General features: G+C 37.2%; 1 protein-coding gene across 3 annotated transcripts in view; it reads left to right on the forward strand.

Moving 5' to 3' along the window:
• The window catches only part of caln1 (calneuron 1), a 64,809-nt gene that overhangs the window by 18,384 nt on the left and 19,245 nt on the right, over nucleotides 1–27,180 (forward strand). For all 3 annotated transcript variants that reach the window (XM_055027784.1, XM_055027783.1, XM_055027782.1), the window contains 3 exons: nucleotides 7,451–7,572; nucleotides 19,043–19,186; nucleotides 22,033–22,145. In XM_055027784.1, coding sequence (XP_054883759.1) covers nucleotides 7,458–7,572; nucleotides 19,043–19,186; nucleotides 22,033–22,145 — 372 coding nt within the window. In that variant the 5' untranslated portion in view covers nucleotides 7,451–7,457. The remainder of the gene's footprint in view (nucleotides 1–7,450; nucleotides 7,573–19,042; nucleotides 19,187–22,032; nucleotides 22,146–27,180) is intronic.

A 27,180-nucleotide genomic window follows, 5' to 3' on the forward strand; every position in this document is an offset into this window, starting at 1 on the left:
ATTTTATTTTTAAGGAGAAATAAAGAGGAAAACTCATTATATTTGATCACTTTTATGAGAATATTTAAATAAAGCAATTATTCTCAGACTGAAGTTCATGTGAAATTAAAATCAGGGATAGAAAATAAAAGTTTGAGCTTTTCTTCCCAGTCTCTGCTTCTCCTCAGATTCATGTAAAACCAACCAATTGGTTTCATTGCTGTTATATGTTTGACTTTGCAGAAATAGTCAGAGTTGAGTAGTTACTAGTTACATTTACTCAATTACATCTAATGAAGTTTTTTGAAAAGAAAAAGTACTTTTTGGGAGAATTTTTTCTACGCTGTGCGTTGAGTAACTTAATTAAGAAGTATTTCTGCTCTTACTTGAGTAAAACTCTGGATTTTCTCCCCACTGAATGAAAAACAAACAAGTTTTAACCTGAGATTCTCCTGCAGTTTCTGTTATAGTTTTATATGTTTTCTACTGAAAGAAACTGATTTGGAAAAAAAATCTTTCTTTATTTTTTTGCTACTTTCAAAATTTGTGTCAATTTAGTCTTTAAAATACCAAAATTTTCACTTAACTTTATATTTTGGTCCATCTGATGATGTAATTTTAAAATATTAAATGATAAATTGATCAGTTACTCAGTACTTGATTGGACTTTTTACCAAATACTTTTTGCTTTTACTTGAGGAAAATTATGTTAAAGTTGTGCTGCTCGTACTTGATTACAATGTTGGAGCAACAGATGGAAAAGTTTCACACATGCAAAGGTTTTAACAACTTCCCGCTTCTTGTCACGTCACTTTAAAGGAACCAGACTTTCTTGTACTCCAAACTGTTTTTAATCAATAATTTTTGGGCTGTTTGTCTTAGAAGGACAGCAAATTGATAGTTTTTTTCTCCCATAAATTCAGAAAGCGGACAGGTGGAGGTCAGCGGAACGTGTTTAAAATCGATATGTGCATGCAGAATGCTGAATTTGAAAACTGAGACCCAAAAACCTGCGCGAGGCGTCGTCCTTAAGGAGATCATCTACTGAATGCTAAGCATCCGGCTAACGGCTCTTTGCTTGCAAGTTTGTTTTTAATGTGTTGATAAATTAGAAAACCATCAAAATGTCTCAGTAATATTGAAAAACATGTAAAGGCTTGTTATACAGAGTGATATGTGTTCAAATGTTTAATCCTCTTAAGTTTGATGATTATTGGTTAAGGAGAAATATACCTAAAACATCAAGGAGTTACAATGTTTCATAACTGAATGTAATAATTTTTTTAAAAGGAAAAGTTAAATTATCACCTAATCATGTGAAAATCTGCTGACTCAACATATTTTCAGCAGATCTTCATTGACTCCCTCCACAAGCAGCTGCAGGTCTTTGAGTCCTGTATCCAAGTATGCTAATGGAAAATTGTGTGGAAGGAAAAATGTGACAGATAAAAATGCTTCCAGGAACAGTAACACATTTAAAGTGCAGTTTAGTGATCAAAATATCTGTTTTTAGTTGAAAGTAAATTGGCTGCGTCTCATGTAAAAATGGTCTCTACATGAAAAGACCAGAAACGGGTCGCATTACGTAAAAAAAAAACCCAGAATTGGGTCACTTCAGCCTGCAATGTGAACACAGCCTTAGTCTAACTAATCTAAACTAGTCAAAGCAAAACTAGACTAAACTAAACTCAGCTATGCTAACCTAAATAAAGTAGGCTAAGCTAAGCTAAGCTAAACTAAATCAAACCTTAATATCATGGGTAACAAAACGTCACATCTACCATAATAAATAAATGGAAATAGTAGAAAGTTTTGCACATAATTCAAAATTAGCTTAATAAAAACTGTGATTTTGATTGGAAAAAAATTATAAAAATCAATAGTGAAATCGATCGGTGTGAAAATCTTTAATTATTTTCAGTTTGGTTCATTAATTTTGCTGTAACAGATCAGTCACAGCGTGTTAAATTTCTTAACGTAGGAGAAAGTGAAAGCAGCGTATAGTTTGAGTTGAATGGCTCCAGCAGCAGGAAGAATCATGTTCTGTGAACTTTGACCTGGAGCTTCACACCGACTCCTGACTGAACAGTTCCTCTGAAAAACGATTAAATAAGGTAATGAGCTGCAGCCCATAAAACCTGCCTGTTCAATCCCTTTATAATAATAAACCTGCCACTTTAAGATTGATGACAAAATCAATAATTATTCTAAAACGGTAACTTTTAAGCAGTCAGTTCTGCGTAACGCTGAGATAACGTCCTGGTTTAACGCTCTTATTCTGAAGGGCAAACCGCTTCCCTTCACCTGATCCATTTAATCAGCACCAAAGCAGGCTCTGTTCTTCACAACATGTTTTCATATTTCATCTTCTGCATTAATCAAGATTTTATTGAGATGTTAGAGTAAATTATAGCGGCCTGGTAAGGAGCCATATCCAGTTTGTGCTTCTGTTTACACTCTTGTTTACATTTTGCTTTATTTGGTTTCCTGTGAAAAACAAACAAACAAATCAAATCGATGTTCTGAGGATTCAGAGGCTTTTTTAGAAACTTGAAATACATCTGATAGCAATAATATGTTTTTAAAATAATATGGATTTCAGTTGCATTTGTAGTCAGAAGTTATTAAATCTAGAAAGTTTCACTTATTTCACTTTTAGCTACAGCAATACATTTTGCCCACGTTGTAAGTGAAATAATCTGCCAATATTATCAATATTAAGTAATTATTGACTTAAATCAAGCGTCTACATCTTGCTGAAAAGTTATTTGTAAGTTTGCTTAATCTGATTTTAAATGAATATTATGAAATTAATCTAAAATATATCTAAGATATGATGGTTACATAATAATGTGAAGTTTCCCCCACACCTTCTTCAAATCAGACAAAATTGGTGTCAAATGTTTGTGCTACGTTTGTGCTGCAAATTTTTTTTATTTGTGCTGCAATCATTTTAAAGTTATAAAGAAATGTTTCTAGAGGTCATCCAAGGTCATCCAGACCCTCCTTCCCCTTCCCCCACCTTCTTCAAATCAAACAAAATGGGCGTCAATCAACTCGACTGTTTGTGCAGCAAAAATTTTCGTTTGTGCTGCTTTGGCTTTGAAGATATTAATGAAACGTTAAAGGTCGGAAGGTCAACCAGCAGCTTTGCTCAGGTTGGCTACTTCCTGTGAAAGAAAAGACGATCCTGACACGTGCGGTGGTTTGGGAACAGCGGTTTGGGAACAGCAGTTTGGGAACAGCAGTTCAAGGAAAAAAAAACAGCGACAGAAAAAAAACCCAAAAAGGGGGCGGAGCTGTCAGCGACCGGTTCAGCACAACATAACCGAATGTGAATGTCTGGAGAAAAAAAAACAAATTCAAAGAATAAATAAACGTTTTGACAAACTTCTCTTTTACAATATTGTTAACATAAAACAGAAATGTGTTTTCAGATCTACTTTTTCTCATCGGGTCGGAAACAATGTGCTTTTACTTTAGAACGTAAAAATAGAAATAATGTGGTTCCTTAAGTATATAAATCATGGCTACTGCTGATTTGTTTTTGTTTTTTTTTCTCTAAATGTGTAACATTTTCACATCCCAGGATGTTTTATTAGCTGTATAAGAACAATATAATTTTTACAACAGTTGTAAAAATTGCTTCACTTAAACAACTATTGGGATGTTTGGCTTGTAACCTGAAAAAAAAAGAATAATTTTTAGTGTCCTAAAAATGAATCTGGATAGGAAGAGCTGATGCGTGAGGCTGAGCAACATCTACACAGTGGCGTTATTTATTCATCTTTCATGTTTTTTCAAAGCTGGAGTAAAATCTGGAGTAATCGTGTACCTGCTGAGTCAGCGCCAACCTGTAAGCAAGCTGGCATGTGTGAATAAATATGATGTGATGAATGCATTAGCGACTCAAACAGCTGGTAAATCTTCCAGCCGAGGATTAAAAGAGACGATTCTTTCTCTTTTTGTTTACTTCCAGGCACAGAGCAGTTGGCGCCTCTGTTGCTAGGCAGGTTGACCAACGCTCGACTGGAAGAGCGGCAAACGTTTCGCTTGCAAATGTGAAGAATTTTCCCCATAATTCAGTCCAAAAATGGGGAAAATAACAGTTTTTAATTTAAAAAATGAAAGAATTCACTGTAATTTTTAGACATATGGAACTGGTCATTTTCAGAGTACCCAAAAACTGCACTCAAGTAAAAGTATCAGTACTACAGCAACGTATTTTTACTCAAGTAAAAGTAAATAGTATTTGGTAAAAAGTCTAGGCAAGTATAACTGGTCAAATTACCAGTCATTTATTAAATAAAAAATAAAAAGTTAAGTGGAAATTTAGGTATTTTAAAGACTAAAATGACAATAATTCACATAAGTAACTACATAAAATGTTTCCAAATTAGTTTCTTTCAATGAAAAACTGGTGAAACTTTAACAAAACCTGCAGGAGTGTGTCCATGTCTGGTGAATTTCTGGTTAAAGCATGTTTGTTTTTCATTCAGTGGGTAGAAAATCCAGACGTTTTTTCTCAAATAAGAGCAGAAATACTTCATAATAAAATTACTCAAGTAAAAGTAACAGCAAAAATACTCCTAAAAGTATATTGTTACAAAAAGTTAGTCCAGTAAATGTTAGTTTTAGCCAAACATTTAACCAAGCTGCTGCTCAATACTGAAACTGCTGCTTGTGCTTAATGTCTTATTTATTTTTGATTTGTGAGACTTTCTAATAAATGCAAGTACATAAATTTAAATTACCTCCCCAAAAAATAACATTTTGAAGGAATAATTAGGCATGAGATGCTAGTGCTTGTTATTGAAATGATTTGCTGAAAACTTAAGAATATTTTGGGAGGAAATGAGAGAAAAGCCAACGTTTACCGTCGCTGCTTCTGATTTTTATACGTTTCTTCCTCTCGGCTCTCTGTGCTCAGTTTGGTTAACTGTGAGACCAATTCCTCTGCAAGCTGCACAGAACCAGGGTTGAATATAAAACGCGATGCATTGCTCTGCTATAAAGCAGAAAGTCGGGAGCTGGGATACGAGCGAATTATTGATGAATTAGGAAATGAAAAAGCTTCACATTATGCACAAAATAAATCAGCATGAAATAGGTGGAGGTGCAGACGTCTGGATTTGCTCATTAAACGTGAAATAAAAAGACAGACTGGGAAAAAAACTCTTCACAAAGACGATTGTTGGACTGATATTAAAACAAAATGTCCGTTTTTCCCGATAACCATGAATGTGTGTTTGAACACATCAGTAATTTACATTTAAAATAATTTACAGCTGTTCAGATTAGAGAAACCAAACCACTGAGTTGAGTATTTTTATCCAGCAAGAAACAAAAATTTTTCATGATGAGGCATTTAATGTGCTTTTTTTTTTAATTATTTAAAAAACGTCGGTTAAAAGTGTTGAAAACTCATAAAACAGAAAAATAGCCCAAAGCTCTGAGTCATAAACTTCAGCAACTCTACAGTGAATATGCTGAGAAAGCCTCAGATGGACTGGACTTTCCAAAAAAACCTGATTAAAATGAATGTTTTCTGTCCTGTCTTGTGGTAATCCCCTGGCTCTGCCGCCCTGGGCAGAAAGTCATAATACCCACAGCAGGAACCGCTGCTGCCAAACGTGTTGGAAGAGCCTCCAGAAGCAGCTCTTCATTTATTATTTAAATGGCCGTACTGCTGACGGATTCGCATCCAGCCTTGTTGGTTTAATCTTTTATTACAGTTTACCAGCAAACTTTTTTTATTTCCCTCCCGCTTAATGCAAATGAGAAGCAGCGATGCTAAGCAGGCCCGAGGGATCCGTCGCTGATAAACAGCTCAAGGCTTTATAAACGCTGAAGTTTCCCGTTTTCTTTAATGCTGTTCAGGGTCGTGCAGGGCTGCCGCTAATCTGCTGCAGTTGCAAAGCGAAAGGGGGGTACAACCTGCCAACACACACACACACACACACACACACACACACACACACACACACACACACACACACACACACACACACACACACACACACACACACACACACACACACTGTTGGAGACGGGCAGCTAAGCTAGCAAGAATGCATGTGGGCTGCACAGGGAGCAGGAGTACCTGGAGAAAACTGTTAAATCTCCTTCCAGTGAAGTCTCAAAGGAGCTGAATCATTGTATCATTGTAAAATCAAGGAACTATATATCAAAGATACTTTACTTTGTAATTTAACACCTTCAAATTGGGCATCTGTTGCTTTAAGAAGCTCCTGCTCTTCTGAATCTCCGCCTTCAAAGTCATCACGACATGGCTCCTCTACTGGCCCTTTAACAGTGTTTAACTGAGAAGCAGCTCCTGTAATGAGCTGCCAGATGTTTGCTAATTGCTGCTGGCTAGTCTGAAGGAGACAGAAGCTTGGAAACTGAGGAGGAGCTGCGTCTTGAAGGCGGAGCTACGTCCACCCAGGTGTTTTGTACAGCTGAATGGTTGCCATGGAGATTTTCTAGGCATGTTTGAGAGGTGTTTTTGATTATAACATGATATACATCTAAAAAAAAGTCAGTTTTACAGAACACTGCACCTTTAAAAATCTCCATTTGATCATTACACGCTCACAGAAAGACGTTCATCTCCTCGGTTATAAACAAATTTGATCGTTTGTCTCCTGAATCCAGCCAGAAGAAAAACAGAATCTCTCCAATCTCTGCCCTCCTTGCTCTTACTTTCCCCCTCGGTGTCCTTCAGCTTCAATTTATTGAATAATTAATTGCCAGTTCAGACTCATTTGCACATACAGTGCATGCATGCACTCTCCGGCGCTCACACACTCACACACTAATCTTTTCCCTGAGTCTCCCTCACCAGAGGCTTCTCGTTCAGTGAAAAGGTTCTGCTCCTAACGCCCTTTAGATGCTAATTTACTTCAGCTTCACCTTTGTCCTTCCTCTGGCGTAATATGTGCAACGTTGCTTGAAAAATAATATTGCACAGAGCATAACAGTGATTAAACTGAGGGTTTGGTATTGTGGTATCCAAGTCCAACAACCTCTAAAGTTGCTTCTGAATGTGCTAAAAGCGCAGAAACAACTTATGGTGCGTTCACACCAAACGCGTTTGCATCCAGAGTCTCTGTGGACGCGGGTTGAGGGCGTCATGGCTGTGCGATGGAAGCATTTCGAGTGTTGGACGCGTGTCAGAGTTGGAAAAGTCTGAATTTTGCCACTGGGAAACTCAGCGTCAACCAATCAGAGAGACTCTACTATGTTGGTGTCCTGTGTTGAAAATAAATAAGTCTGTTTTCCTTCTGTCTCTTTTAGCTGGCTAAACCTTCTGGCCTAAATGTAGAATAAACTGAATAAAACCAAACTCTGGAAGAAAACCAGAGGAAGGTCGGCATTTTTACAATTTCTGAGTCGCTATGAAATCTGAAAACAGAGGAACCGGTTGGTGTCTGCAGCCGTCTCAATGCATGTTTGTGTCGCCCGTCAGAGAGAAGATGCCGTTCCACCACGTGACGGCCGGTCTGCTCTACAAGGGGAACTACTTGAGCCGCTCGCTGTCCGACAGCGACAGCGACGTTCTGGCCAGCATCTCTGTGGAGGAGCTCGACGGTAAGGCTTTCCACACGTCTGCCTCAGCTTTTAACGCCTCACCTCAAGATAATCACGTGTTTGGTGCCTTTGCATTTATCGTGTGAATATTTGTATTTTCGAGGGGAGGAATAAGGCGAGCTGGTTTTGCTTTACTCACTGTTTTACCAATTTGAAACCAATTTATTGTCCCAAGGTAACTCAAGCACGTCCTTTCTGTGGGAAACAACAAACACTGGACCTGAAACACACTGCTGCATACTAATCACAGCTCTCTTCTTTGTTACACTAAATGCCAGCTTACAGTCAGAACTACAACAAACCGATGCCTGAAATGGAAAAGCAGCAGAAATGTGGAGTTAAAATGGAAAATCCTTTGGAAATAAACATGGGCAAACTTATTTAGCAAGACGTAAGCTCCAGTGCAAACAGGTTTCTGCTCTGTTAGAGAAACTTTTTGTTTTTCAAAGTGCTAAACCTGCATCCCTGCAAAAACACAAACATATTTTTGTCTAGTTTCCAGTGCAAATACCTTCATGTTCTTGAAATAAGACAAATATTTCTTACAAGAAAGTTTTCAGCAAGATATAGCAGCTTGTTTTAAATTTTAAATGTCTCAATGCAAGTTAAATATTCTCTCAAAGGATCTAATACTTTTATATCAGATATCTTGCTGAAAAATTACTTGTTTTGTCTTATTTCAAGTAAACAAAGACATTTGCACCAGAAGCTAGATCAAAATAATTGGTAATATTTTATGTTTTTGCAGTGTTCACTTTAAAATTGTATTTTTGGTTATGTTTAGCCAATCAATCAGTCAAGTTTATTCAACACCTTACAGCAACAAAGCAGTTCAAAGTGCTTTACGTTATAACGAAACAAAAACAAAATAGTCACGTTTCCAGTGACTATTACTCAAAACAACTCTAAACTGGTTGGTTTTAACTCTGTGTTTCGGCTGTTTTACAGTTTTCTGGAAGTTTATTCTCGATTTCTGTTGCATAGAAGCTGAAAGTTACTTTGTGTTTATTCAAGTAAACAAAGATATCTGCAGTAGAAACTAAACCAAAATAATTGTTACGATTTTATGTTTTGCAAAGAGTGTAAAAAGCAGAAAAAGTTGTTAGCGACCCAGATTCTGTTTTTTAAAGGTCAAAAACAGAAAAACAAAACTTTGGTTTGTTTTAAGCTTTAATATGATGCAGCACAAACTCATCCTGGTCTGTTTTTAACTCTCAGCAGCACAGGACGGTTTGTCTTCCAGGATAATTTCTGCTGTGCTTCCTCTCGCTCTTTCGCTCTCTGTTTATGAACCTTTTGTTTTCTCGCCTGTGTGAGAGTAATCACCCGGCTCTGTACAACATCAGCCTGATCAATAACAGTCTGCTGGAGTCAGCAGCCTCACAGGCAAACTAGACTTCCCCCCTCGTTCCAAAAATATTAATCCACTGATGCGGCATTAAGCTGCCGCCTGGAAAATTGGCAGCGCTGCGCGCGGTAATGGCCAGATACTCTGTCAGGGTCGAGCTTTAATATGCATGAAGGAACCTGCGAAGTATGAATTCCTCGCTCCTCGTTTCAATGGGCCCGTGTTGTTTGGCAGGTAGGAAATTGTCGGGAGCGAAGACGATTCATTTGGGCTCCATTTGAAAACACTCCGACTGGCTAACTGCTGCCTGTCAACAGAATAATTACTGCAAAAGGATTTACCGTGCGCTCCATCCTGGATTGATGGCATCACGAAACACCAGTTTGTTTTCGCGAGCGGCTGAACGGGGAACAGAGTCTTTAGTGCTTAAGGACCAAAGTTAACGGTTGTTTTCTGTTTGTTTATGCATGAAGCTGCCAGCAGTACTTTGCTGAAATAGATTTAGTTATATGGAGAGTATCCAAACGTTTAACTCGATTTAAAAAGTCTTTGGTAAAAAGTGTAACTGATCAAATTATCAATCATTGAATGGATAAAATTGACGTCATCAGACGGACCAAACCATAAAGTTAAGTGTAATTTTTGGTATTTTAAGGACCAAAATGACAATAATTCAAAAAAACAACGAAATCTTGCAGCTTCTCTCAATAAAAAAACTTCGACAGAAATTGGAAAAACTTTGCAGCATTAACAGTTAAAAACATACATAAATCATAACCTTCCCAGCCGTTCAGTCACAGTCAGCTGTGACTGTTACCATTCGCGGTTCGTGTCCAGACTCGAACATGGGGGTTTCTGTAGATCACAGTAGTGAAATGAGTAGTTTCAAAAACTTCTGGAAGGTAACTTCTAGAAGTTTTTGCTCTGCGCCGTTACCTAGCAAACCTAGCCAAGCCCAGTTTGTTACCAAGCAACCCAAGCTGCGCTCCAGAACATTTGGTCAGCTGGTTTCACCACTATGTGCGCTGTACATTGGCTACTGTTGTTATGACCAGAAACTTGCTGAATTCTTGTTTCAATCACAAAAATGCGCAACACCCCAAAATACATAATGTCATGTTTGTGCTGTTCCCATTAAATAAGAAAAACAGCTAAAATCATCTGTGGATAAGTTTGTCGACATGATAAATGGAAACGCAGATGTTGGTGGCCGCGCAGGAGACTCTGCTTCTCACCTGAACCGAAATGTTGGACGGACAGCAGCCTGAAGATAAAATCCAGCCTTCAAAGCCAGAAAGATGAAAGGAAGGAGAAGTTGGGGATTTGAAAACATGTCTGACAGTCAGAGGCAGGTCGAGCAGATGAAACATGTGACTCATCTTACACACTCCCACCAACTTGGAATGTCAAAAAGCTGAATAATGATCCACCCAGACGTCCAAACTGCTTTAGAAAACTCCCTGCAGTTTAAATAGACACTGATACCAGAGACTAGAAGAACAAACATGTTAACTTTCTTCAACTTGAAATGTTCTTCAAACCTACCGATGCCAAAGTTTAGCTGGGAAACTTATAATTTCTGCATTTTTGCTAAAGCTCCAGTAAACAAACTGACTTTAAACCCAAAGTTTACCATTTTGAAACATCAGAAATGGCTGTTTAAATCAGAATCAGAAAGGCTTTTTTAATGATTCATTTAATGACAATTACTCCAACACTTAAAAACAAAAAAAAAGTTTACAATAAAATAACGGAATCTAAATTTTACCGTATAAATATGTTTATATGGTAACCACAGCTGCCAACATTTCACTGTAAATTAGAAACATTTTTCACAGTGCATCTAAAGTGCTAAAGTACTAGAAAATAAAAGCATAAGACATAATTACTTTCACAGCTACTACACTGTATACATGTTAAATTTTTTAATATTTTTTTTTTTTTTTTTGTTCAAGTCAACCTTTATTGAATTTTTATTTTAATCTCAGAATTCTGATATTTTTCTCAAAATTTTGACTTTAACCTCAATTTATTTCCTCAGAATCAGAATTATTTAAACAAATTTAATTTTTAAACTCACATCTACCAAGTAAAGTTTGGACAAAATGTATACAGTGCATATTAAGTGATTATTGTCATATCCTGAGAACATAATTGACAAACACCTACAAGTGACAGGAGTCTTTATTTTTGGCCCTTATCCTCTTCCGTACTATTTTTATGTAAATGCAACAGTTAATTTACTCAGTAGCAGCTGTTTTGATAAAGTAACAAATGGATTTAATAAAAAGTCGGGTTGCAGATGGGAATTTATGCCAAACTTGGATAAATCTCAGGATTAAAATGTTGAGCAGCTGCTTGCCATGCAGCTGCGTTTGGAGTTATTTTGATTTTTTCCCCCTCTGATTTCCTGTGTGTATGTTTACCACTCACTGCTTTGCAATACTTAAAAAGGCGATTTACAGTGTTTGTTCAGGTCATTAAAAGCCTTGCGCTGGCTGCCTTTTGGCTGAAAGTGTAAAATCATTCATCTGGTTAATTTCCCATCTGAGAGCAGAAGCTGCTGCTGCCTTCGGGGAGAGCCTGCGGTCTTCTTACCGTCTGGATAATGGCTTTAAAAGTTGACATCCATGTCAGTCATACAGAGGCAGGTTGTATCAGTGTCAGCTTTTATTTATAACAACCAATTATAGAGCAGCAAGAGAGGAGGAAAGGATAACTTTATGTATAAATCCTGGAAGAATAGCAAGATGAAGACGTAAATGTGCTTCCACAACGTTTTTACTTTGTGATCGAAATGCAACGTTTTCCCCAGGAAAGTTGAAACTAATGTTCTGTTTCTTCATTAGCTCTCTGTATCTGCGTCCCATTTTCTCACACGACGTAATGAAGCGTTTTTCTAACCATTTTCTGTCTAACTGTGTAACGTTGTTAATGCTAAGCCTTGCAGAATCCTTAAAAGTTTTGGTCTTTATGGAGAAAACCACAAAGGAAAAGACAAAGCAGGAGAAGATCCAGTCGCCTTTGTCTTCTGGATCTGTTGTCACAGTTTAACTGAAAACTGCTTCATTTCTTAACGTATTTATGAAACCTTTAGGGCGTCTTCAAACCGTGGAATAGTAGTACTACACCTTCAACTTTTAAATATTTTGCAACCACAAACGTTTTGTGTTGAGATTTTGAGAAAGCAGTGTATGTCTAGTTTTCACACCTAAAGGTTGTTTTTAATTCGCTCCGTTTATTGTCACTTTCAATAAACGGAGCAGTTACTTTCAGAAGTCACCTATTTAGCTCATGCAAACTTTTTAACTTAATCTCATCATAATCCAGGTTTTCAAAGAGAAGTTTAGTAAACAAACAGAATGTAAAACAGAATTCACTTGTGTTTAGTTGGCTTTAGTTCAGCTATAGTTCGTTTGCCTAGAAAGTCCGCTTCGCTTGGGAGGTGTGAATGCGTAATCAAACTGTGTCATGCGGACCAAAACGGTGAACTCTGGTCCGCCTAAAACCCCGGTCTCAGTTCAGTTGACGTGAACTGGTTCGGTTTGAATGTATATGTGAATGCCAAGCATACCAGAGACTGCTCCAAAAACAGGAAGTGGACTACAGCACAAGGCATTCTGGGTAAATATATACAGAACAAAAGCGTTAGCCTCGCCCTAGTGGGAGAAATGCTTTGTTGTCTTTAATCAGAGACAAAAGAGAAATCTGACAACTGCTGAAATCTCTGTTTTCGTTGGCATTTTGTGAAACAGGAAGTTGCATCTTCTTCTTGTTTCCTTGAGTAGCGCCCCCACAGGTGAGGGGGCGCGGTGAAAGAGAACCGCTAAAAGTGGAACAAACGTCGCAACTTTGATCCCGGATCAAATCGAATCTGCCGGACGATGAGGTGTGAAAACAGAGCAATCCTGGGAGTAAACGTGCTGGAGTCACCAGAGCTAAGACAGGAGAAAACTAAAACTAAAACTCTGAATCGACACCCACAGCTACAAAAGAATAGTTTAGATCAGGGTCTAAAACTTTTAGATCTAAGCTTAACAATAATTCATCAGCAGCACTCCAAGCTGAAGAGTTGATTCATATATTTCATTTAGATGTGTTAGAGCAAAGTAAATGCATGTGTTACAAGGGCCTAGTCAAAGTACGGACCTTAAATAAATAGACAGTCTACAGAAGCCCTCTGTCTAATCCGACTGAACTCTACAAAGATCAGTCAGAAATCTAGTTTGTATCTAAAATTATATTCAAATTCATTCCACACTTTTATTTTCTGTAAAAATAAAATACACTAAAGTTTGAGGTTTGAGTTTTAACTGTATTATTTGTCCTGCCAGGTTCTATTACTCATATCTGACATTTTCTTTCTGCCCAGAAACCTTTGAGAAAGGCCAGTGTGGGCACGACTCAGCTGACAGATGTTAAACCTTCTGATTTGTTTTCTTATTTGTTTCGTTCGCAGCAGGAAAAATCTCTCCTGTTTTGTATGGCAGTGGAGTCCCGGATGCAGCCCTTTTCAGCCCGGTCGCTGCATGAAACATGGCATTTATAAAAGTAGGCAAACGTCAAGGGAAGCTTTTGTCTTCATGTTTTATGCAGATCAAATATCAGCTGCATGTTTGACGTCAGGATGGCGTGAAGGGATAATAACCTCATTTAAATTATTTTATTCAAATTTTTCCCAAGGTAAAGTCACTTTCACAGACTTATGGTTACAGAAAATGTGTTAATTAAACTCAAACTGTGGCGGAAAAGCAACTGGTGGGTTTATTGAATCAGAATCTGCTGCATTATGTGCAGAAACTATGAATTTACTTCAGTTTTTGGTGTTTGCAGCAGCAGACGGGGCTGGAATCTTCATCTGTTTTTCAGATGAAAGAAGAATCACTTTGTTTCACTCTCAATGATTTTGTTTGTGTTTTAAGTGCCAGGACAGCCGTGTCACTCTGGATCAATGTTGGGATCAATTTTTGTTTCTTTTTATGTCTCTCTTGGTTTTCTAATTTGAGAGAGTCACATTTCAAGGTTTCGTGTGGAGAACAAACAAATCTTTCTAACCTTGAATCCTGTGGCGCCTCACTTCACTGGCACATTTACTTCAAGATTTCTTTTGTTGTTTTGCAAGCTGTGCATGGATTGATTGTTATTGCTGCAGCAGGGATTTATTGCTACGGAATACCTAATGTGTCAAAAAATTGGAAAAATTCACTCTGAATAAATATAAATCTAATCTGATCCAGATCTAAATATATAAATAAATGTGTAGGTGATTTTTAGCCAATCAGAAAGCGGGGCATTCATGCGGAAGGTGCGTTTCAGGGCTTGTTTTAAATAAATAATGTGATGTTTGCACTAGAAACTAGACGAAACGTACTTGGTGATATTTTGTGTTTTTGCAGTGTAATTCGGATTTATTGTTTTTATTGTCATGTTCAAAGTTCCTCAGGTATGGAGACCCGAAAGGGACATTGAAGGAAAAAATTTAAAAAAAACTCTCAGAAGCTGCATATTCGTTACAAATACTCTTAAAAAATATTCATATGTGATTTTAAATACAATTCTTATTTAATAAAAAAACCGCAGTATAAGTTTGTTCATGAGTCATTAATAAACATCATCCTGTTTTCTTCGTGGTTTGCATCAGTGGAAACATCCATTTCAATCTGGAGAGACTCACACAGAGAAGAGAATAGCAGTTAGAGATTTAATGATACAGAATCTTTGGCGCTCGGCCCCGGCTGAAGACTGTGAGTCGCGGATCACCGCGGGCAGGACATCAGCTCGGCCGAGCTCGGACAGTCTTCCCCGGGGCCGAAACCGGTGGTGGAGCTGGGTGCAGAAGAATCCTGGAAACATCCATCAGAACGGAGGTGGAGAAGAGGGGAGGAGGTGGGTTGTGCACAGCGACGAGCGGGTTGGCCCTCTGGTAGCTTGGCTTTTGAAGACGGTCCTGGATGATAGGCCCAAAGCGGAGAGTTGCTCCAGCCCTGATTGGTTGAGGTAGGACGTGGCGATTGCGAGATGAATGTCAGCTGGATCGAGTCTCCCAGGTTGAATTTACGCCTAAGCTTCATTTGTTGATAAAGTGACGTGAAAAGGGTGTTTCCGATGCAGTTTTGCAAAATAAGCCAATGCAAATTGACTTTAAAATGTCAAATTGTGCAATCTTATACTCGATGGAAACACAGCTAACCCTAACCCTACTCTAGAAAGTTTACTTTTAAAATTTTTAGGGTCAAATTCTGGCCCTAAAAAAGATGTAAAGCTTTCCATCTGAGCTGGCAGTTTCATCTACACCTCTGAGAAGAGGAGCTTCATAACGGATCGGCGGACGCAGCTGCTGCTGCTGTTTGATAAAAAATGATGTTTCTCATGCACGTCTGACAGCAGTGAGGCGCATCGCCCTTTGGTCTCTACTGGACCCCTGCTGGGAAGTCAAACCTGTCCAGACAGATCCGTGTTTCCACCAGGTGTGTTTACAAGACGGCCGGCGGTGTAAATGTTGCATCAGAAAGGTCAAACTTCTCCAAAGATACGTGGCATTAGGGATTTAATCCCCATAACATGTTTTACTTGGCAGAACAAAGGAGGAAGCTTAAAACAGGAAATTTAAACTTAGACTTTAACATTTTCCTACCAGACATGTGGAGACATTTCTGTACCAAATGTCAGATTTCAGCTGGAGAGTCGCTGAATGTTTCAGATGCTGTGAGTGCTGATGGACTGCATTTGTTCATGAAGCAGTCTGAGTTATTAGAATATACAAACTGAGCCCGTGTTGTTCTGTTCCAGACAGAGGAAAGTGCTCAACAAAAGCCTGAGTCACTGCTAGATTTATGCACGAAACACTCATTTCAGCACAGAGAGAAATTATCCGCATGCTCTGTATGTGGCTGTAGGTTAGCTTTTATGTGTTTGCATGCAGAGAAATGTTGGCTGTGAAGGAGAGTGTTGTGTTGCTGCAGAATGATGATGACGATGGCGGTTAGAGAGCCTCGTGACCAGCTGCCTGAAAAGGTAAAAACGATGCCATGTTTATGCAGCTTGTCACAGACTGTGGCCTCTAATTATCTCAATAAACGCAACCAAAACATCGCCTGTAACTTCATGACACAATTCATAATTCACGCTCCATTTAAGCTTCGCTGCTCCGACTCATTTACCAGCAGACGGGACCAGCATGATGATAATAAGCTGATTGACTGGTTTATTTTCAGACCGGAGATTATTTGGCTCAGGCAGACAGTAAATGAGAAGTAAATTATGAGAATATCTGAGAATTTCCTCGCTTAGAAGAAACAGAGGTCTGTGGGTTTCTATACTGTCATGTTTTCTTTAAAAGTTCAAAGGTTGAAATTGTCTTACTTTTCATTTCAGTGTTTTTTCCTAGACATTTTCTGAGATTAATCCCAAAAATCTCAGTTTTTCTTTTTTTTTGGCAGATTTTGAGCTGATTTCTGTCTTTTCAAAGTAATAAATTTCCAAGTTGTTTTCTAAAAGAATTCTGATTTTCATCTGAACATTTCTGAGGTATTTTATAGAAAATTTTGATGTTTCAAGTTGATAAATTTCAATTTTTTGTTGAAATTTCGTAAGATTAATCTTAAAGTTTCTGAGTTTTTTTCTGGCAGACTTTACAAAACTCATCAACTTTAACATGTTTTCCAGAAAATTTCTGATATTAATCATAAAATTTGTGAAATTTTTTTAGTTGCAAAATTTTGACTTTTAAGATTTATAAATTTCCAGGTCTTTCTAGAAAATTTCTGAGATTAATCTAAAAATTGTAGAAACTTTTGATTTTACAAACTCATTAACTTCTAAGATTTTTTGTCAAACATTTCTGGTAATAATCCAAAAAATTCAGTTTTTTTTTATCTCACATATTTGACTTTTCAAACTGATAAATTTCCACTGTTTGTTTTTTCCATTAAAATTTTTTTATGTTTACCTCAAATTTTGTACGGATGTTTTCTTTCAAATTTTGACTTTTCAAACTCATAAGATTCCAAGTTTTTCTACAAAACTTCTGAGATAAATTTTGAAATTTGTGAGGTTTTTTTCCACAAATTTTGATTTTTTTGAGCTCATAACATTCCACATCTTTTGTAGAAAATTTCTGAGATAAAACTAAATATTTCTGAGGAAATTGAGCGTTTTTGTTTCGATGTAAAGTTGCCCTGATGTCGTATTACCAGAGAGCCAATGGAGGGATTGTAAAAATAAATAAATAATTGTATTTTTTGTGAGTAGCATTGCCAGTCTTCTTTATTAAACACATTTTTTGGACATTTTTACTGAAATTTCAACAGAGTGAGTTGCAGCAGCCTGTAAGAGACGAAGGCATGGCCAAGTTTTCCCGCATCATTCAGGATGACGGATGAAAGGAGGCTTCCAATATTTTCAAGATGACAGAGTGAAGTGTGTAAAATGTGTTTCTGAGGAAATGTTGGACACAAACACCATTTAATCAAAAACAGGAGTCCATAGATTTGTTTTCAAGATGGAGTATTTCACTCCTTGACTTCAAAAGCAGCTGAAGTTGGTTTTAAAAACATTCCAGTTTCTGTCAGATATTCTGTCTCGAAACTAATTTCTCCAGGCTGAGATTTATTACGTTCAGATTCAACATCAATAATTTAAAAACTCAATTCAAAGGTTCAACATTCAGAGGTTTAAGTCACCAAAAAACTTTATTGACAAAAATCGATTTCAAGCTCTTGTGCTGTTTTGAGAAACAGTAGGAAACCAAACGGAAGCACAAAAAATATGAATTTTGCACAACATTTCCTCCTTGAAGTCAAATTTTACTCTTTCATCTTCAGTTTCATTGATTTGTAAGCAGCCATTTCAACCATAACTCCTGTTTTAAGCACGTTTTGATCTCTGTTGGTGTTTTTATCTAAACTTGTGGAGTCGACGAGAAAAGCCTTGAACGTTCCTGCTGCCTGTGGTTTGCAGGAAAGAACGGCGGTAATCATCTATTCCAGTCTGCAACCTGATATTATTCAGCGTTCAGCAGCGTGTTCATGCATGGCACACAGTCAGTGTTCTGCAGAGAAGTGACATTCCACCCCATTTAAAAAACACCAGATGCCTGTCAGCCTTTTCTTACCATCCTCCCTCTCTGATCTGCAGGCTCACTTGTGAAATATGCATTTATTAAAGCGCAGTGAAGTCCGCTGACTCCTCTACTGATGACATTATTACTCAGTGAGCAGCGAGTGAAGCAGCTGATTCAACCGTGAGATGTTTGCGAGAATCGGATCAGGAAAAGGATCTTCATGCCGAGGTTCCTTCGCCACAGTTCAGTACCTTTAAATGCACGGCAACGTTTGTTTTCTCAAGACCGACTCAAGAAAACCATCTAGAAAACGTACATGCGGGAAAACGGGGAATTAACTCGTTAGCTTGAGAAAACAGGAAATTAACTCAGCATCTCAAGAGAATGCTACGTTTACTTGTTATCTCTAGAAAATGTGAAGTAAATTTATCTTATGATAAAAGATGTTTATATGCGGAAAACGAGAAATTAACTCAAGAAACTGAGAAGTTATCTCAAGAAAACCATCGGGAAAAAGAATGTGTGGAAAACTGAAAATGTACTCAAATTAACTTGTCATCTCAAGAAAATGATTTTCTGAAGGTCAGATATTTAAGTCTGACTGTAACAGAGTGGAAGCCCAGAGGAAAGAAACCCTCCTTAATCTGTTCATTGCAGCGTTGGATGATTAGCTTCCTGAAAGGTACAGAAATGTTCTGTAAATGTGACTCAATGGGTGGAACCAAAAAAGCAGCTCAGTGCGAAAGCCTGATCAGAGGAGACGGCGGCTGTGGAAGCAGGTGCAGAACATAAATCAATGGCTGCAATTGATCTTATTCACTTGAGGCAGTGGTGCAAGACCAATTGCATAACACCGCGCTGAGGACGCTGGGTCAGGCAGGAAGGAGAGGGAGCAAAGGGCGAGAGGAGACGAGACGAGCAGAGAAATCCCAAAATGCAGAGAACAAAATATGAAATCCATGAATAAATCAATTAAAACACCTTTTTCCCCATGCAACCTTGAAGCAGGAAGATGAGGGTTGCTTACTGATTGTGAGTGGATGTGTTGTTTGTCTTGGCAGAGATCCGGGAAGCGTTTAAGGTGCTGGATCGTGATGGAAACGGGTTCATTTCCAAGCAGGAGCTGGGAATGGCCATGCGGTCTCTGGGGTACATGCCCAGTGAGGTGGAGCTGGCCATCATCATGCAGAGACTCGACATGGACGGTGAGTCATGGCCTGCAGAAACGCAGTCACTCTGCATCAAATGGAAAACACCAAATCCCACCAAGAATAGCTTTTAATGCAAATGTCTCACTGCACAGAAACATAAAAGCATCAATTTGTAGTAGCTTGTTTCCATGTATATAAAATGTGAATGTTTTAAGTCAATAATTCCTTCATATTGATGAAAAATGAAGTAATTTGCCAATAGAAGTAGAACTTTGTTCCTAGGTACCAGAGGAACTGCAACTTTGTAATCAATATTTCAGACTTATTTACTCAAAAAAAGCTCCAATTTCTTGCTGAAAGTTACTTGCAACTTAGTTTTGTCTCATTCCAAGTTCTCTAAGATATTTGAACCGAAAAGTAGATGGAAGTTACTTGGTAAGAATCTGTTTTTCACAGTGAAAGCATGTGTTTTTGTGTGCAAATCTTTAAAAACTTCAACATAAATGTCCAAATTTCCAATTTACTGGCTTTAATGTTTTACTACTACAACAATATCTAATATCACCATGTTTCAAAACAGTAAAAAGAAAAAAAACACAAAATTTTAAAAATCTGAATCCAATTATTTTCTGCTTACCTTTGATCTTTTAATCAAAACAGATGAAAAAACTTTTTACTTTCTCTAAAAATATTATTTGTATGAAGAAAAGTCAGAGACAAACAGCTGACAGCTTATATATTCAGAGCTCTGCAAAAACACAAAATACTACAAAGTACTTTTGATTACTTTCTAGAATTATTAACTTAAAAAAACTCCTGTTTGTTGCTGACAAATTACTTTTGTATTATTTCAAGTGTTCTGACATATTTGCAATAGAAAATAGACCAAAATGACTTGATAGGATTTTTGTGTTTTTACAGCGTGACATTCTTTTAAATTCCTGACGAACTTTTTACCACTTACTTTCTTCCAGACATTATTGTACTGCAGTATTTATCACTTCAATAAAGAGGCGCCGTACATTGTTTTAAATTCATGCAGCCAATTTTAAGCTGCAGCCCTGATTCATCAGCAGAGTTTGGAAAAAGTTTTTAAATTTAAGTCTGAGCGTTCACAGGATAATTAGCAGGAAGAGAGTCGGCATTAAAGAGAGGGATGTCATTAGCAGACGACTGGGATTGGATTTTGGTGATTATGTTTTGGCCAGATGAGATGGAGTGAACATTTGATCCTCACTAACCTGCTGATTTTCAGCCTTGCAGCAAAGTTCACCTAATCGCAAAATCGACGGCTCTCTGTTCTGCTAACTCATGTGAAATTATGTCTGCTTTTTGTTTCTCTCATCTGAGTTTCCTGGAGTTTAGCGCTTAGTTAAAATCAAGTGAACTTGAGTGACTTTGGTGATGCGTGCACAAATTCGCTTCTGCAATAATTCATTTGTTCAGTTTCCAGCTGCTGGGTTGTAAAAAATGGAAGGGGAAAAAGCTGTGAAAAGCAGGTGGCTTTGACTGTGACGGACACAGAAAGTGACTCGGTGACTTTGTGCCGAATGTTGAGCTGTCACAAACTGTGCCTACAAAATGAGATCCAGCATCCATGATGTGTTTGGTAAAATAAAAAAAAAACAGACAAAAAGGTTTGCATTTGTTCCACAGTATTAGGCTGCGCTTATAGACCGGTTTGCATTACAGATAAATGCACAAAGTTTTTCCTTTTCAGTTAAAATTCTGTTGTTTTTAGTGAATATTTAGATGCTGTGGCTGAATCTGCATGCAGTGTGGTTCCTGAAGCTATTTTAGTCATGACTGTATTATTCATATTAAGGAAGCTCACACACTAATGCCCTACACTGATGGTGTGGGTAGTGCAATCATATCAGAGAGATTTAACCCACATGGCATATTCATATTCAGATCCAAATTTTATCTATAAATTCTCTGCATTTTTGGGGGCGATTTGAGCTGCACAGATTGTGTCCAGACTAAAGCAAGAAAAGACAAAACCCAAAACATTAAGACCAGTTAGAAATGGTAGAAATTCACATTTTGCACTTCAGAAATTTCTAAGCAAAGCTTCGAAATGCAAGAAACCCAAAATGAGCTGCTCATAAAATTATTTTGACTGCAAAAATACAAAATCTTGCCAAGTAATTTTGTTCTAGTTTTTTCTGCAAATATCTCAGTGCACTTGATAAGAGAAAACTAACTCACTTTTTAGCAGGATATAGGAGCTGGTTTTAAGTCAGTAATTTCTTAATATTGAAGAAAAAGTTCCAGTTTTATTGGCAGATTATTTCACTTTTAGCAAAAAGACATTTTCCCATTTTATAAGCGATAATCTTTCATTGGAACAAAAACTTTTTCATCAGCATAATGGAATAATTTACATCAGAAATGTTTCTATGTCTTGTTTAAAATTTACATGTAAGTTAGTTTTGTTTTATTTCAAATGTGCTAAGACATTTAAACTAGAAGCCAGGCCAAAAATACCTGGTAAGATTTTGTGTTTTTGCAGTGTGCATTTTTAAATTTTGCTTTTTTTTGGTCTTTTTTAATCAATCAGTCTGCAGAGCACAGCAGCTCAAACTGGTTTACTTCATAAAAACACAAAAATAAAAACCAACATAAAGTCAACAGTTGAGAAACCAAACGTTACATTTTAATATCAAATATTTTGCTCAGTGTTCCATGTATTATTAATCAGACTCACCTCTGAACAGGTGAGTCTTAACTTTGATTTAAATAAACTCTGTTTCATTTGTTTTGCAGTTTTCTGGAAGTTTGTTCCAGATATTTGTTGTGTAGACGCTGAATGCTGCTTCTCCTTTCAACCTTTCAATTTAATGCTGAAAGAACCAAACTAGTTGATAAATAAACGAGCACCTCTGATCCTCTTCCAGGTGACGGACAGGTCGATTTTGAGGAATTCATGACGATTCTCGGCCCCAAGCTGCTGTCGTCTGAAACCAGGGAAGGTTTTCTGGGCAGCACGATAGACACCATCTTCTGGCAGGTAAACCTGAATCCTTTTCAGCAGCTGCTGCTGCGGCTTTTATTGGGCTTTAACTCGGCTGTTCACCTGATGGCGTGTGGGATGCTGACACGTCAGATCGGAAACGTGAGAAAAAATGGAACGGAAGACGATGAAGATTGTCGGATGTAAATTCAGGATTAGAGGAGAAAAAATGGGTAAAACTGACTGATAGAACAGAATTAATCCAATAAAAGACAAATTAGTACGTGTGTGGGGGGTCTGGGGGTGTGGAAAGGGCAGGATATCTGGCACCTGCAAAGCTTTTACTGAAATCTCCATCTTGACCAGCGTTACCTCAGGGTCATGACCTTGTGGTCTGCACTGTAAAGCGACAGGCTGGATGAACGAACCGCCAACAACATGGACTTATGAAAATACGCTGCTGGCTTCCACATTTTATTTCCTGTAATAAACGTTTGGAGCGATGGGCCTCCTCTGGAGTGTAAAGGAAGCTTAGAGAGGAGGAAATAAACGGCAACGCTTGATTTATGACGACTATAAGTCGGCGCAGTTCATAACTGATGTGTTGAAGATTCAGTTCGGTTATTGCTTTGAAGTAAAAGTTAAATGTCGAAAGATGTTTGTTTCTACAGTTGTGTTGCTCACAGTGAGAGCAGGTTGGATTCCTTGTTTTGTTCATAATTGTTTTTATTATGGACAATTATTTCATGTGGTTTTGGATTCTGTTTAGCTGGGAGAAGCAACATGTTATTATATAATTGGGAACAGCTGATTAGCATCTTAAAAGCTCAAAGAGCATCTGAACTTTGACCCCCAAAGCTCAGAGGAGATGAAAAGGAGACTTCTTGGATGCATAGCAGAGAGAGAAGGAAGTTCATAGCATTTTTTCTATCAATCATAATGGACAACAATCATGTCTCCTTCTCTAACATCTCTCTGACCATCCATCACCAATTTTTGTTCATTTCTTTAGTTTTATGAGTAAAATGAGGTTACTTTGCATTATTATGGTGCAATTAAATCCTTTTCTCTTATAACCAGATATAACTAAATAAATTGCAAGTTGGTTTGTGAACATTTATTGATGGCAAAATGTATAAAAATGATTTAATATACTTTTGTACCAAGATGTTACAACTTAATTTTATTTTAAGACCCATTTTAAGTAGTAACCTCAAGTGAAACAAATTCAATTCGGAAAAACTTTATTAATCCCAAATAAATCTTTCTTTACATTTCTTTTTTCATTTCAAGACAAAAAAGTCAGATTTTACGAAATGATTTAACAAAAATCATGTTAACAGCTGGAAAAATTAAGACATTGTTAAAAGTAAGAATAAAATCCAGAAAAATACTAAATAAAACATTAGTAAATCACCTGGTAATTCAAATTTCTAAACTAATTCTTCCATATTTCTTTAGCCTAACTTGGTAAAATGACTTGGATGTAAAATATACTGGCATTTATGTAACAATACATACTATAGTGAAAAGACTAAAATATGATTTCAAACTTGAGCAAAATAAATATTTTATTTGATCCAAGTGTTAAAAATCCAGCAGGTTTGGCTGCACAATCCCAACTCAGACATATTGAGGCATTTAATTTTTAACATTTAACAGATTTAAGGTTTTGCATGTTTAGATGGAGATTATTTTTGAACCTCCAGCTTCATAAAGCAGAACTGAGGTTTCTGGAAGCAGCTTTATTAGTCGATAAGTACTTGTGAAGAAAAACTTTTATTAAGAGGAACTCTGTGTAACCCTTTGGTTAATCACCCGTTATCAACGGTTTTCATGATGCTGCATCTGTGTTTTTCCGGTGCTTTGCTGAGATTTGTTTGGATGGAGGCCGAGGACCGGGATATTTAAAGCGTTGCATAAACAGGCGGAGCGTTTCTGAACCTTGAATCGAGTCCCGCTTTCATCGGTTTTAACCTTGGAGGAGAGGAGAGAAGCTCGCATCTCGTCCTGGCTGGGAGATTTTCTCATCCCAATAAAATCAGTCAAAGTGTCACATCCTCACCAGCTGGGGTGATGGGATAGTGAGTCACTGGTGTCACACACACACACACACACACACACACACACACACACACACACACACACACACACACACACACACACACACACACACACACACGCGCACACACACACACCTTCCTACTCACTCGAATCTGCTCTGAAAGACTTGGGGATTGTATCTAATCATCCCCTTAGATAATTACATCTCTGTAATTGAGAAGCTGTAAACATCTTTCTGTTCTTTGTTTTGCTAATGGGTAATTAGCAAAGTGTTTACTGAATTTTGAGGAGTAAACAGATGGACTCGTGACTATTTGACCAGTTCTACTTAGATGCAGAATAAACCATACATACAAAGCTTCTTTAACCATTAAGAAAATATAATCTTGTAGGTCTGACTGCCTCTAATCGTGTCCAGTTTGTTTTTTTGGGTGTTTTGACACCTGACAGTTTGTTCGACTTGCATTTGTCACATTTTCAGCTGCTCTGGTTCTCTCTCACTATGCATTGTGTCACACAAAACAATCCTTTTGAAAAACCTGTTCCCCTCCTCGCCTGCGGGGGCGCTACTCAAGCAAACAACACAGAAACCTCAGAAGGAACAGAGCAGAACAGAAGGAACCTCCTTCATGAAATGTAAATAAAAATAGAGTTTTAATTACAGCAGTAAGTTGTGTTAACTTTTTAACATAACGTACACAACTTACTTTAATAAAAAATATAATTTTTATTAAACTTTCATTATTAAACTCTCAATGGCGGAAATATTTCAAACTGAGAAGGAAAAAAAAGTCTCAAAAATGTAAGTAAATAGTTACAGCAGGTTCGTAATTATCAGAATATCTAGTAATAATATTGAACTGAAATGTTTATCTGTGTCATTTTATAACTGTATTTATGACGGATGTAAAATGTATTTCACAAAGTAGAACGAATGATCCATCGCCACAGGAAGTATTTTAGGGTGTTTGGTGTTTTAGCAGGAAGTGAATCGTTTCCTTTGTTTGTTTGTTAATCTGCAGCTCTGCTGGTCGTCTGATTTTCCTATAACTTCCTGACAGAACAGCAGGAAGCAGCTTATTTTAGAGCTTCGCTCTGTAATCATTCTGGGCCTCAACGCCCTCCGTCTATATGAAAAACAACATTGACTATTAAAGTCCAGCCGGCCTTTCTCTTTCTGTTGTTTCCCAAATCCTTTTGAGACAACAGAACGTGGCTCAAATGTGAAACATTTTACTTTTAGTTCTGCTCTCTAAGTCAAATAAATTCAGCCAGTTTTAGATTTTTAACCTAAATGTGAGTTTGTGAAGGATAAAGGATGGTGAGTTGTGTTCACTTTTTATTAATTTCATCAAACGTCCAGTTGTTGAATAAACCAGAGTTTTTAAGATTGCACTTAAAAAACTGAATAAGAAAATAGACATGAGTGGGAACCGTTTCCCAGAATGCTTAGTGGTTTGTTCTTAATGTAAATGTTTAATTTAATGCAGCTCAGGATAATATCCTGAGCTGCATTCACTGAGATGTTTAATAAAATTCATTATCAGATCAGATAAAAAACAATCAAGACAAACCACCTTCAAATTTTTTACAGTGTAAAAATCCCTAGAATATTTTCTTCTAATCTCTTCACCTGATAAATTTAAAGCTGTTGCACATTAAACATTCATAAAAAGATACTTTGTCTGACGTTAAGCTGCGTGAACCACAAACCCTGTTGTTCTTACTCTGACGAGTCGGCTGGTTTTTGACGTTCCCATCCTTCTTAAAGTTATTTAGCAGAATTTAAGTCTGCAGTCCCATGTTGAACCTTCATTTTCTGTTTTTCTTCCGACGCCGAACGCTTTATAGGACGTTATTGGAGATCATCAGGATGTTAAATGACCCACTTCAAAATTCATTTTATTCCATTAGTTGTGGAAACGGCACAGAAGTCCCTCTCAACCAATGACTGCTGTCGTGGCAAAAAACAAAACACATTTTCTGGGAAGGAAACGAGTGAGACGGAAAAGCCAAATGGTAGTTTGTGTATTTATTGTTGAGCCTGGCTGCAAAAAGGCTAACGTGGAAATAAAAAGAGATAAAATCTCTGATTTAAACCAAAACAACCTCTTTATTTGTTTAAATAAGATTTAAAAAAAATACTGTTATCTGTTTTGATACACTGCAAAAACACAAAATCTTACCAAGTATTTTTCATCTAGTTTATAGTGCAAATGTCTTACTGCACTTGAAATAAGACAAAATTAACTTACAAGTAACTTTTTAACAGGTAAATAATTTCTTAATATTGATGAAAAAGTTCTAGTTTCATAGCATGAAAAAAAATATATCTTGCTAGAAATAATCTGCTGATGGAACGAGAACTTTTTAATAAATATTCATGAATTATTTATTTAAAACAAGCTCCTGTTTCTTGCTGAAAAGTTAATTGTAAGTTATTTTTGACTTATTTCAGATGTACTAACGTAAGACGGTCGATCCAAAATGCTTGGTAGGATTTTGTGTTTTTGCAGTGTATCAAAGCAGAAACACAGATGATACTAAAAGTCCAAACATCTACAGATAATAACAGTATTTTTATCGTATTTAGATGAATATGATTACTGAGGACTTACTTTATACCTAACTTTTTCTAAATATCATGTTGGAATAACATTCTCATTTTTGAAACCGTAGAAACCAAAGTTAGTCGTTTCTCTAACTTTGGTTAAATTGTTTTTAAGACGATTTGGATTTTTTTCCCTTGAACACTGGGATTTGAAACAGAACCTGAATTAAACTGAATCTGTAAATATGTGGATAATTCTCTTTTGTTTCTGTAAAATCCTCCATTTTTCCATTTCCTGACACTCGGTGACTCTGCAGACACTCCCATCGTAAATCGTTGCCATTAATCTTCTTTCTATCAGTCCTTTGTGCCGGGGGAACAGCGTGAATTCATATTGACTTTGGAACACCTCATCTGCGATGAATAATACATGCAGCACAATGATTTTTATTTTCTACGGCGACGGGTGAAGGAATA

This window comes from Poeciliopsis prolifica, unplaced genomic scaffold (genome assembly GCF_027474105.1).
Source record: "Poeciliopsis prolifica strain line A6 unplaced genomic scaffold, Auburn_PproV2 SCAFFOLD004, whole genome shotgun sequence".
Taxonomy (NCBI): Eukaryota; Metazoa; Chordata; class Actinopteri; order Cyprinodontiformes; family Poeciliidae; genus Poeciliopsis; species Poeciliopsis prolifica.